This window comes from Poecilia mexicana, unplaced genomic scaffold, assembly GCF_051168715.1.
Source record: "Poecilia mexicana isolate PSO_F unplaced genomic scaffold, ASM5116871v1 scaffold_16, whole genome shotgun sequence".
Classification (NCBI taxonomy): Eukaryota; Metazoa; Chordata; class Actinopteri; order Cyprinodontiformes; family Poeciliidae; genus Poecilia; species Poecilia mexicana.
In genome coordinates, this window is record NW_028263385.1 from 29,942,327 (window position 1) to 29,955,692 (window position 13,366).

General features: G+C 40.6%; 1 protein-coding gene across 1 annotated transcript in view; it reads left to right on the forward strand.

Moving 5' to 3' along the window:
* LOC106906001 (glutamate receptor ionotropic, kainate 2-like) overlaps positions 1 to 13,366 on the forward strand; it is a 184,934-nt gene that overhangs the window by 53,231 nt on the left and 118,337 nt on the right. Inside the window, exon 6 of the mRNA XM_088014033.1 lies at positions 6,582 to 6,755. Coding sequence (XP_087870159.1) covers positions 6,582 to 6,755 — 174 coding nt within the window. The remainder of the gene's footprint in view (positions 1 to 6,581; positions 6,756 to 13,366) is intronic.

Sequence of the window (13,366 nt, forward strand, 5' to 3'; positions counted from 1 at the left end):
TCACCCCCAAACTGGAGCAGTGGCTAAAACTTGTCAGTCCAGCAATGTGCAGTTCTAGGCAAAGCCAAGACACTGCGCAGAACCCTCAAGCTCCCAGGCCGCTGGTAGAGGACCCGAGCTCAGAGGATGAGAGAGAGAGAGAGAGAGAGATCACCTGCGGAGGGTGAGAAGGGATTTTTTTCTTTTTTATATAGTACCGTGATCAGAATATTGTATATTGTATCGTATTGTGAGATTATTATATCACTACTATCACTACACCCCTACAAACTGGTACTAGCAAGGTGTACCCCATATATAGGTATATATCTATCTATATATATATATATATATATATATCAGTGACGTGCGGTGAGGTTCATTGCTGGTGAGGCACTGACTTATGACTTAGACACCATGCATGTTATTGGACGTACGGAAATTTCGCGCAGGCATACAACACTGGAGGGCAAAAAGACTAATCTTTTACATGTCATCCATAGCTGCGTTAACTCAGTGAAACTTAGAAATGTAGGTATTGATTTCGTGCTATGATCCACAGCAAAGTGATCTGTATTTGTCAAGCTACACAGACTCGCTGCCATAGCAACTGACAACAATGCCACTTCATGTTTTAGGATTCAACACCAAAAAACATTCAAGAATATTACACACAGAACAGAACATTTAGTCTGTTGTTGTAGTACGTTTTAGGCTTAATGTTTAATTAATAAATAATTGCTATGGTAGATTAGCTACCGCTTCTACTTAACTGAATTATTTAGACATACAAACTGCCCACAAAACACACATTTCATAAAAACAAACAAACATCTTATTGCTGTCTTACCTTTACGTATCAATGAAATCCATCCATCACTAATTCTGCACAAAAATATCCGTTCATCCAAAGCCAAGTCTATCACCGGCATGTCTTTTCTACTCCGTTTGAGAATCATCAAACTGTCTCGAAGCAAAACTTTCAGCTCCGGTGTTGGTCTTCCTTTAGTTATTATCTCCTGCTTCAATTGAAAATCCACTTTAGAAAACTGTTTAATTGTAGAAATGTAGTTTTTAATGTTGACGTCGGAAGAGAGGAGAAAACAAATATATCGCTGTACTTTACTTATTTACTGTATGGCTAGCTCCATGGCTTGCTCACTGTGTCTTACTCTGCACTTGTGGAATCACAATATCTGGGATCATGAGCGCCCCCTGCCATGAGGCAAGAGAACTCCCTGCTTCCCCTGGAGTCTGTTCTCTGCCGTTTCTGATCGCTCCTCCGCACACAAAACACGATACACACACAGTTGGTGACAAAAAAACACTGTACATTATATACATAAGCGAAATTATGGAAAATCAGTCCATATGTTAAATTTTTTTTAGCCATTTTATTACCGGCGTACAGACGGGACGAACATGCTTCCATAGAATGGCAGCCAGTGCAGTTCGCGAGAGGTTGATCAATCCCAGGTGAGGCTCAGCTCACTGCTGCCTCACCAGCTTCGCTTCTGAGCATTTGAATGGGAAAATGCGAAAATCCAGCGATTTTGAAGACAAAAACAATCAGAATTGGTTAAGCTAAGTAAAAAATGGATACTTTATAGTACTAACCACAGGGTGAAAATAGCAATATAAATGGTTTTATTATTACATATTATTTTTCCATGATGGCAGGTGAGGCTCTGCCTCCCCTGACTGCACGTCACTGATATAATAATTCCCTTCTCACCCTCCGCGGGTGGTCTCTCTTTCATCCTCTGAGCTCGGGTCCTCTACCAGAGGCCTGGGAGCTTGAGGATTCTCCTTCAGTATCTTGGCTGTGCCTAGTACTGCACATTTCTGGACTGAGATGTCTGATGTGGTTCCTGGGATCTGTTTTAGCCACTGCTCCAGTTTGTGGGTGACTGCCCGAGGGCCACGATGACCACAGGCACCACGGTGGTCTTCACCTTCCAGGCCTTCTCCAGTTCCTCTCTGAGGCCCTGGTATTTCTCCAGTTTCTCGTGCTCCTTTTTCCTGATGTTGTGGTCACTTGGTATTGCTACATCCACCACAACGGCTTTCCTCTGTTCTTTATCCACCACCACAATGTCTGGTTGGTTCGCCATTACCATCTTGTCTGTCTGGATCTGGAAGTCCCACAGGATCTTAGCTCGGTCATTCTCCACCACCTTTGGGGGTGTTCCCCACTTTGACCTCGGGGCTTCCAGTCCATATTCTGCACAGATGTTCCTGTACACTATGCCTGCCACTTGGTTATGTCGTTCCATGTACGATTTCCCTGCCAGCATCTTGCACCCTGCTGTTATGTGCTGGACTGTCTCAGAGGCCTCCTTGCACAACCTACACCTTGGGTCTTGTCTGGTGTGGTAGATCTGAGCCTCTATTGCTCTGGTGTTTAGGGCCTGTTCCTGGGCAGCCAGGATGAGGGCCTCTGTGCTGTCCTTGAGTCCAGGTTTTTCCAGCCATTGGTAGGATTTCCTGATATCAGCCACTTCAGTTATTTGTCGGTGGTACATCCCATGTAGGGGCTTGTCCTCCCATGATGGTTCCTCCAGCACCTCAACTTCTGTTCCCCATTGCCTGAGACATTCGCTGAGCACATCGTCCGTTGAGGCTTTGTCCTTGATGTATTTATGGATCTTGGATGTTTCATCCTGGACAGTGGCTCTCACACTCACTAGTCCTCTGCCTCCTTCCTTACGGCTTGTGTACAGTCTCAGTGTGCTGGATTTGGGGTGGAACCCTCCATGCATGGTTAGTAGCTTCCAAGTCTTAACATCCGTGGCCTTCATCTCTTCCATTGGCCAGCTAATTATTCCAGCAGGGTATCTGATTACTGGTAAGGCATAGCTGTTTATTGCACGGATCTTGTTCTTGCCATTGAGCTGGCTTCTCAGGACTTGCCTTATTCGTTGGAGGTATTTGGCTGTGGCTTCTTTCCTTGTGACCTCATCGAGGTTGCCATTTGCTTGTGGTATTCCCAGGTACTTGTAACTGTGCTCTATGTCTGCTATTGTTCCTTCTGGGAGTGAGACCCCTTCTGTGCGGACGACCTTCCCTCTTTTTGTAACCGTCCGACCACAGTTCTCTAGTCCGAATGACATCCCAATGTCAGTGCTGTAGATCCGGGTGGTGTGGATCAGAGAGTCGATGTCTCGCTCGCTCTTGGCGTACAGCTTGATGTCATCCATGTAGAGGAGGTGACTGATTGTGGCCCCGTTCTTGAGTCGGTATCCGTAGCCAGTCTTGTTGATGATTTGGCTGAGGGGGTTCAGGCCTATGCAGAACAGCAGTGGGGACAGAGCATCTCCTTGGTATATGCCACATTTGATGGACACTTGTGCAAGCGGTTTGCAGTTGGCTTCAAGGGTGGTTTTCCACAGCCCCATCGAGTTTGCAATGAAGGCTCTTAGAGTCCTATTGATGTTGTACATCTCTAAGCATTCAATGATCCAGGTATGTGGCATTGAGTCATAGGCTTTCTTGTAATCAATCCAAGCGGTGCACAGGTTGGTGTGTCGGGTTTTACAGTCTCGGGCGACTGTGTGGTCTACAAGGAGTTGGTGTTTGGCTCCTCTGCTGTTTATGCCGATGCCCTTCTGTGCCGTGCTCATGTATTTATCCATGTGTCCGCTTATCTTAGCCGCTATGATGCCTGATGTGAGCTTCCATGTTGTAGAGAGACAGGTTATTGGCTGATAGTTGGATGGGACTGAACCCTTTGAGGGATCCTTCTGTATCAGGATTGTGCGCCCTTCAGTTAACCATTCAGGGTGAGTCCCATTTTGTAGCAGCTGGTTCAGTTGAGCTGCCAGTCGCTCAATATATATATATATATATATATATATATATATATATATATATATATATATATATATATATTTATTAGGGCTGAAACGATTCCTCGAATGATTCGAGTACCTCGATTACTAAAATTCCTCGAGGAAAATTTACCTGCCTCGAAGCTTCGTTAATTTATGTTTTATTAGTTAGCGCACCGTGTTCCGGCCGGGACTTCATTTGCGTTGCGCGGAGCTCTCACTTCCGCCTCTGAGTTGTTGACAAAAGCTAAGTCTCAGCGGCATAAAGTCCAATCTTCAAGATTGGCCCGTGGGGATTTTATTGATTGATGATAATGCCCGACTTTTTATCGTTTTTGGGGAACCAATAAGCATCCTTAAAATGACTGGGGAATGCCTGGAGTACGGCAGCATTTCTCCTCCGGGGCTGCTGGTTGAAAGCGAACGGCGGGAAGAGCGCTGAGGTGAGCGGATAGACTGAACAGGGCGGGTGGCTGAGTAGCTGATGCTTACCGTGTAAATGTAGCTTTACCGACGAACCGCACAATAAATTTCATATCCCGGTCTAAAGAAACGGGTGGCGGAGCGCATCGTACATGGTTGGTAGATGAGTTTCTGAGTGTGACCAATGAAGGTGTAAATATCCCGTATTGCTTCCCCCCGTGTTCGTCCCCCGGCCTAACGGTTCGTCAGTCCGCTGGTCTATTTCCTCCCCTCCACCCCATCTTACGTTCGTTCATTCGCCCTCTCCTCCCACTCCAGGCGGCATTTCCCGTATTTTCAAACCCAAAGCGTGACAGGTTAGGTGGCAAGGTGAGTTTAATTAATCTATTAAACTCACTGAAGATGAATACATAAACTAAAAGCTGGATTGTAGACATTTTTATAAGCATATTTGTGAGCCTGCCTCTTTGTTATTAAATTCAATATAATTTCAGATTTTTCTATAACTTTTCTTCTGGTTAACTTAGAAAGTGAACCTGTAACAATACAGGTTAGTTTTCTAAACTACAAAAAAGCAACTGTTCGGAATGCTCAAATATGAAAAATTGGACTGATATTGATATCTGATAGTAACACCGGTATTATGCCAGATTTACCAATATTTCATTTTAGAATTTTTTTTTATCCGATTACTCGATTAATCGTAAGAATAATCGATAGATTACTCGATTACTAAAATATTCGTTTACAACAGCCCTAATATATATATATATATATATATATATATATATATATATATATATGTGTGTGTGTGTGTGTGTGGGCAAATGATGTTTACCACAGGTGATTGCTAGTGTCAAGAAATTTCATTAGCTTAGAGCAGTGGTTTTTGTGGAGGTGTGGGGGAGGATTCATGTGTTCACAGCTTCGTGAATTTAAATATTTAACCTGATATTATTAATACAGTATTTATCTATACAAACCACTGTATACATTTCTTGTGCCAGCATCCTGTATACACTCAGCTGATTATCAAAACATATGAATAAAAGAGCTGCTGCAACTTAAGCTTTATTGAAACTCATTGTATTGTTTTAAGTCTGAAAAGAATCCAAGTTCTATTCATTAGCTTAATTTTGACAATCAAGGCTTCTCAATCTGTAAGATTCTGAAAAGAGAAAAAAATGCCAAATTCACTCTAATGTGCATTTAGAGACCAAACTCGGTAACATTACACAACGTTATTTTGGTTACTTGTTGGATTCATCAGCTAATTCCTTTTTTAAAAAGCATAAAACTTTCTATACATTTTTTTTTGTTGCAATTTTTTTCAATATTATTTCCTCTACTTTGTCAGAAGAGATGAAAAGTTCATAACATTTTACATTCATAGTAAACCCAGGGTTATGTAGGCTTTTTTGTGTTTCTTGCTTTTTTTCTGCTACCTCCACTTGCTTTTTTCTTTTCATTGAAACAATACAATGCGAACCATTTTTTTTTTTTTGCCATTTCACAGCACTCGTTGTTAAGCCAAACTAAAATCACTTTGAAGGTTGTTACATTTACAGATATATAAAATAAATGAAAGCCCAATATAACATGTCCCTGGGATCATTAACGACACATAGCAGCAGAACCTGAAATGTGAGATCAGCTGGGGTGTGTGGGAGGGGGACGCCCCGTCCCCCTCCCACACACCCCACCGACACCCCACCGGTGTCAGTGTTGGTTGAAAACGACACCACGGAGCTGCATTACAGTAATATTGTGCTGAATGGGTCGGGGTTGCTGGGGTTACATATTGAAGCACTTGACTGGAAGAGGAACTATGAGTAAAGGACCACAAGAGCAAAGACTGAGGATGGGACAAGTCGGGTACATCATGTCTGCTTCCTGGTTGCCAGTCAGAGTAATATATGACCAAAAAGATTTCCAAGTTGCGCAGTATACATTTTAATCATTTTCCCATCCCACAGAAAACCTTTGATCAGAGTATCATATTGAGTAAAAATATCAGGCACTACAATAATTTATAATATCATAAGTGCATAGTTGAGCTGTGGTTTTATTACCACCATTTTAACTATGTTCACTCTGTCCCTCAACCCCAGTCTTAGTCTGATTTTCTTCTATTTATCTAATCTTTATTTTTTTGTAGGATAGGCTTTAAATTTAACAGGCATTTCTTCCATCTACTTGCTTAATTTGATTCCTAGATACTTATATCCTTTGAAATCTACTTTTAAATCCTGTTATCAGCATAGCTTCTGATTTGGTTCAGTTAATTTCAGACCAGATTTCTTCCAAGGTGAATCAAACTCTTGATTACCATGATTTCTTTCTTTCCAGGATCTGTTTGCACTGGACGTGGAGCCTTATCGATACAGTGGTGTGAACATGACAGGGTTTAGGATCCTTAATACCGAGAACAACCAAGTTGCCTCAATCATTGAGAAATGGTCCATGGAAAGACTACAGGCTCCACCAAAACCTGACTCTGGTCTACTGGACGGCTTCATGACTGTAAGTCTACTGAATTCTGTGAATTAGTGATAAATTTGTAGTTGTCAATGTGCTACCAGATTTGTATCATACGTTAAATATTTATATTTATTTGTAAAAAACAACATCTGTTTCTATTGCATGGATTAGTTGGAGATAACTAAATCTGCCTGACTGGTGACGCGCATTAGGGAGTCATCTCATCTTAATCCTCCTAAGATTGGCATAAAAGCTATTATATATCTTGGATTTTTAAATTCTTTTTATGAATTTTATTACTCACTTTAGGCTCACCTTATATAATTATTCATGACATTTTTGAACTTCTAATCCCAAATTCCAGTTTTAATGAATAAAGCTTCTTCTTTTACTATCTTGACAAAGTGGAAGACAATATAACACATTGTTTTGAGGGTTGAGGAGAGGTATTTCCTGGTCACAGGAGAGGTCCCCTCAGATTGCTCTTATGAGCTGTATGTACACTTTTTAACGAATGTCTAAGGGCAAAACATTTTTGCACCCCAGGGCAGAAATATGTCACCAATCAGACAACATATATGAACAAAATAACTTCACTCATAGTAACTATAAAATAGTAATCTTACACAACTAAAATAATATAAATATATTTCAAAAGTACTTTTATTATTTCATTTTTATTTAATCTTTTATTATCTTATTCAAAGTAATGTGGTGAGTGGTGGGGTGGCGCCCTTGTGCCCTCTAATGGCGCAAAAACCATTTATGAAATTAAATCTAACCTAATCATTGAACAACTACAACCTGAGAAAAAGTGGGTGTAAATTGCTTTAGTCTGCTGGATTCGAGCAGGATTGCTTCTGCATGTATTTAAAGCAAACTGCTCTGCAAATCCTCTTCAGAAACAACCCAGTTTCTGAGAGAAAACAGCTGTTAAAAAAAAGGAGATTGCATTGTTTTGGGAATCCCCCCATGTTTGATTGTGTGTTTTTATAAGATTCTCACACAATCCAGTGCGACATTCTACAAGAAGCTTTTAGTTTGCCAGAAAAAAATTAAAGATTTTACTGTTCTGAGAGTTTGTTATGCCTCCAAACTGTCTAATAATATAAGACATGGTAGGCCTGTATAGATGAATATGCAGATGTTATTCTGACTGTAATTCTCACTCATCCTGAGGGAGATGAGGCAAGACCTCAGTGCTCTGTGTTCCGAATGAGTCCTGGGTGTGATAAGAAGAGTCTTTGTCATTGGGATCTGAAACCTCCCTGATCAGAGCACGCTGCCTGTAATAACTGTTCCACCACACTGCTTTCATACCACTCTCTTATCTGGGAGCTCGGCCAAAATTGTCAATGCACCAGAGACATGGAATGCAAGGCAGAAAAAATACAATGAAAAGAGGGACCAGAAATGAGAAGAGGGAGACAGATGAAAAAGAGGAAAAATAGAGAGTGGGAAAAGGCAGACTAAGAGTTCCTATGCTTTATTCCCACAATGACTGTTGAGGTGTTAAATGTTAGGCTGTTTGGTCTGATTCCAGTTGGACAGAACTGCCGGCAGCAGCAGCAACATGTTGGCTGCTGATTAAAAACTCTTGCTTGTCTCTGGGGAGGAGCAGATCCTTTTTTTATTCCAAAAAAGCAATATCATGCTGAGTCATGTTTCCGGATTGATCTTGGAGAGTGGGTGTTACTCAGTTTAAGCTGCTTTTGTTAGATTTGTGGCTCAATCAATAGTTTCTCACTTGAGACCTGAAATGGACTGTGTGTGTAAGAGCTGGACATTTTTAAAACACAGAATCCGCAGGTGACTTTGTTGCTATTAGTTGCTAACAAAAGCTGTTGCATAAAACTTTAGAGTCAAACTAATTTCTAAAATTACACAAACAAGAATGAACTGACTTTATTAATATATTTGCTTTTCTCGTCTCTTTGACGAGAGTAAGTTGCTGCACCAAGCTTGGTGGGATTTCTTTTAATCCATAACAAGCAAAGATTTATAGGTGTGTAGAGTGCAGTGACTCTGCTCATCACTGACCTAATGGACATGAGTTTGAAGGTGAAAATTGATTAATTAGACCACTGCAACTAGTCAGTGGCTAATGCTTATTGGCAGGGTGAAAGCTTCTATAAGTCTTTGATTAATGGCTTCATCTGGGGACTGTGATTACAGCATTGGGAGCTTTTTCAGTGAAATGCTTATTTGCCGTAGCTTAAATAAGTAACACTTGTTTTTCTCTGGATCAGTGATCACAGCATTAAAGCTCCATCATATCAAACTAATAAAAACACTGATGTAGAAGTTTTATGGAGAAAAGGTGACAAGCACAGCTTTTTCAGCATTATTGAGCTGCTTCACAGCCTTACATTGCTGCATATTAACCACTGTAAACTGGTGGTAGGTATGCAGTTTACCTACCACTAACTGATGGTTACTACTAACCATCAGTTGGTAGTAATGGTTAGTAGTAAACTGGTGGTTTACTACTAAACCACCAGTTTACCACTAACCATTACTACCAACTGATGGTTACTACTAACTGGTTGTTAGTAGTAACCATCAGTTAGTAGTAATGGTTAGTAAACTGGTAGTCTACCACCAGTTTACTGATGTTGTTGATACACATGTACTTAGCACTCCCCTTGTGCCTGTTTTCTGTCCCACTTAGTAGAGTAGCAAAGGAGGAGCTTATGTGTGTGTCTGTGAGGAAAACGGCATCAAAGAGAAATAAAAAGCGTTATCTCTGTTCTGACCCTTTATAAAGAGTCAGTCAAAAGACTTTGTGAACTTAAAAACTCATTGTGGTACATCTCAGCTCTATTATTTTGAGCTGTAAACCTTGGTCTGTTATTGAAAAGTTGGGAATCTTAAAGTTTAACAACTGTCTACCTTTTGCTGTGAATACGCAGACACTGTTGTTTTGGTACAAATAATGATAGCTGAGCCAGTTTTGATAATTGTGTGTATTGATGGTATTAAATCCTGTACTGTGTAACAGTTTACTCTTTGGTTTAAAATACTCCTATCTCTGTTTAACACCAGTTTCTCGTCATACAGTAATGACACATCACATCTGCTCCTAAAGCAAACAATCAATTAACTCCTTTCAGTGGGAAGGCTTTAGAATATTGTTCTTGGGGACTCATGTTACTAAAAGCGAAACGGAATCATCTAAAATTGGTCAAAGGTGAAAGCTTTACATAAGCAACAAATCAGAAACAGGCCAATTCTGATCGGCACTGTTCTAGTACTGATTGCAGTTACCCCCCTACCACATTTTCCTCAGCCCCCAAAATATGCACACACAGCAGACTGCACTTTACATTTTAAACTAGACATTGCCCCTTATGTAGCAGATGCCAGGGTCTGCCAAACAAGAAAGCAAGTGCCTTTTCCCCATCATGACCTGATTCTTGCATTATGCCTGTTCACACTGAGAGGATGAGATCTGACTAACTGTCAGCATTATACAGAACAGGATTGCCAGTCACAAGAACCCCTGATGAGATCATTTTACCAAAAGCAAAATGAATGTACGCTGGTTGGAAAATAATGAAAACTTGATTTGACAGTCAAAAAATACATTTGTTTATTGTCTGTGTATCTGTCAGAAATGATCAGAAGACATGCATCCTCACACAAGACTGTCCAGTTTTACTAGAAAACTTGCACAGAAATGTTTGTCCATACTTCTAAAATGAAGATCTATCATTATCTGTACCTAAACATGTCAGATCGCAAACAGAAAAAGCCTAATTAAGGTGGGATTCCAGAGCTCTCGCTTAACATGCAAATGGTCATTCACACACCAACACCAGCTTCATCTGCTCAATCCTGCAGCACTGTCTATCTCACATGCATGAATATAAATTATTAAATACACCCATGCACTTATTTTCTTTTACTTAGATGTCTGTATGACAAATTAGATAAACTAATTCTGCATTTTAGAATTAGTTTAGTTATGATGTGATGGAGGAATGCTGTTCTCACTCTTGACTCAACATGCACAATGAGAGTGACCTTACAAGCTCCAAGCTCTCCATAATGCCTGTCCTTTTTAATTGCTTTAATTTCACCTGTTCTGCAAAATTAAAATAGTTCTTAAAGGAAAGATTGAATGTGAGTGTACTTTTTGCATCTATCTCTTTTGTCATAACTTTACAGTTTTATATAAAAAAACATGCTGCCACCAAGGTCATGTGTTTGTTTGTCACACCTCCAGAGCACAGTTGGTATTCAGAGCCACAGAGCTACAGCTGAATCACTTTGATTTCCACATTACCATAAATGTGCCATAGATCTGGCTATATTTAAATAGGATGGCGAAGGAAAGCCATTTCCTTTTTGACAGATATCATTTAAAATCTGATCCTCACAGAGTTATAAAAAATGTCACACAGACATCAGACATATTTCAGCATAAATGTTGTGTGAGCATTATTCTAACAGTCAGGCAGTGGGTGCAGAGGGAAAAATGATAGAATGAGTCATATCAGTAACATATTATTAAAAGGCCTGAAACTCTGTTGACGGCTTAACAGTACCCTGCAGAAAAAACCCTGCATTAGCATTTTACTGCTATTAGGTTGCTCCCATTAACTCTATTTACATTTCAGTTTTTTTTAAATTTTTCTAGTGTTTTTCTCTCATTTGTTTTTTTTAATCACCTCATTGCAAAGTATCCATTAAAACAATGATTTTTATACAGTTTATTGTAATAATTTTATTTCTGATTTTTCCAGCTTACAGCACTGCACCTCCATGCAAGTATTAGCAAACTTGTTAAAGGGGCCACCGGACAGGATATATTTTATTTTCTAGTTCTTGGGTGCTCCACCCCTTTCTGGTGCCATCCTGGGCAACTTCTCACATAGCCCATATCAAAAAGGTGTCAGGAAGTGGTTGTGGGTGGTGGTGAGGATAGACGCAGAGACCCAGGTTTCGGTGATGATGATGATGAATTTAATAATAAAGCTCAGAACAGTCCAAGAACAGGCAGCACGGCGGAGAAACTAGCACACAGCTAAACACCGGTAGCAACTGATAGCAGGACTGGAAATAGGCGCAAACTCTATCCAGGACTTCACAGTTCAACTGGAGCGCATAGACGTCAACACGACAACTTAGACAAACCTAGACATAGACAAGGACCCGACGAGGAACACAGACAACAGGTGGGTTTAAATACACACGGGGTAATCAGGGGAATGAGACACACCTGGGGAGCAATCAACGGGGAGGACAGGACTGAGACTCACAGGAAAAAACTCAAAAGTAAACACACAGAAACACGGATCATGACAAAAGGTTTTCAGAAGATGTTTAAGAAAATGTTTTGTCTCAAACCAAACATGTCTGAAGATTCTCAATTGTACAGGTTTTTATATTCAAGAAGGTTTAAAGGAAATCATTTTATGTTAAACATTAATTCAGAAATGTCCCTCTCCATTAATTTATATGTTCAATTTTTGTTGATGTCTACTGTTGTTGCCCTGTCGTTCATTGCTCCCCGTGTGTCAAGTTCATAGTGTTCAGCTGTGAACTAGGTTAACCCTCTGAGGGAGAGAGGCTTTTACGTCAAAATAGTAGTTCAATTAATCAGCATTATGTAATATTAATGTGGTAAAATTTTCAGATTAATTACATGTGTTAACATTGACAGCCTTAGTTTTAGTTGTAACTGTTTCCCAAAGAAATGTCAGTTTCACTCAGTTTGTTAAGACAATTCATTACTGGATACATTATAATTAACCATGTTCATGCTAACAGAACATTCCATTTACTACTAGTCAAAGGTAGCTCGGATCAAGTTGGGTTTGAGCCTTGCTTTTGTCATGTTTGAACGAAGGTTTCTGAACCACATGCAGAATCGGAAGCAGGATGCAAGGTAATTCAAAAATGTATTTACAATCTGTAATATAGAGGTACAACAGAAGTTCCCTTCTTGGGTCTGATCTGAGGTTCGTTTGAAGATGGAGAGATGGATTAGAGATTGTGGGAGATGTTGACGATGGTTATATTTGACTAGGAAGTGAGACAGGCTTACGTTCCCTTGAAGGTTTCTCAGAGGGAGGAGGAGGCAAGCAGGATCTGGGCAAACAGAGGTGTCTGAAGTGAGTCTCTCGTCTGTAGGGGGTGGAATGAGCGGAGAGCAGGCAGGCAGGGGAGGCTTCAAGCTGCAGGTGAGCTTTCAGTTTGGTTCTTGTCCTGGAAGCAGATGAATTCAACGGAATACCTGGGACAAGAAACAGAGATCAGGAAGCGAGGCACAAACGACAAGATGAGCTTTCTCACAGACGTCACAGATAGCATTTTCTCAGGAGAACTACTACAGAGCTGGAGACTACCATTGGTGAGTAATCATCTAGCGGAGAGTTGAGGTGTTGCAGCTTCTTAAATGCTCTGGCTGATAACCAAAAGTGCTGCAGGTCTGCTCCAGCCACTCCAGCAGGGAACCAATGGAGAGAAAACAGACTTGCAAAAAACAGATCCTGACAGATTTAAAAGAACTGTATTTAAGCTGTTTGCAGTTTCCTGGATGTTTGACCAGATTTGTGGTCCATAGAAGCTGAATGCTGCTTTTCCTTGTTTGGTTCTGGTTCTGGGGATGCAGAGCAGACCAGAAACAGAAGATCTGAGAGGTCTGG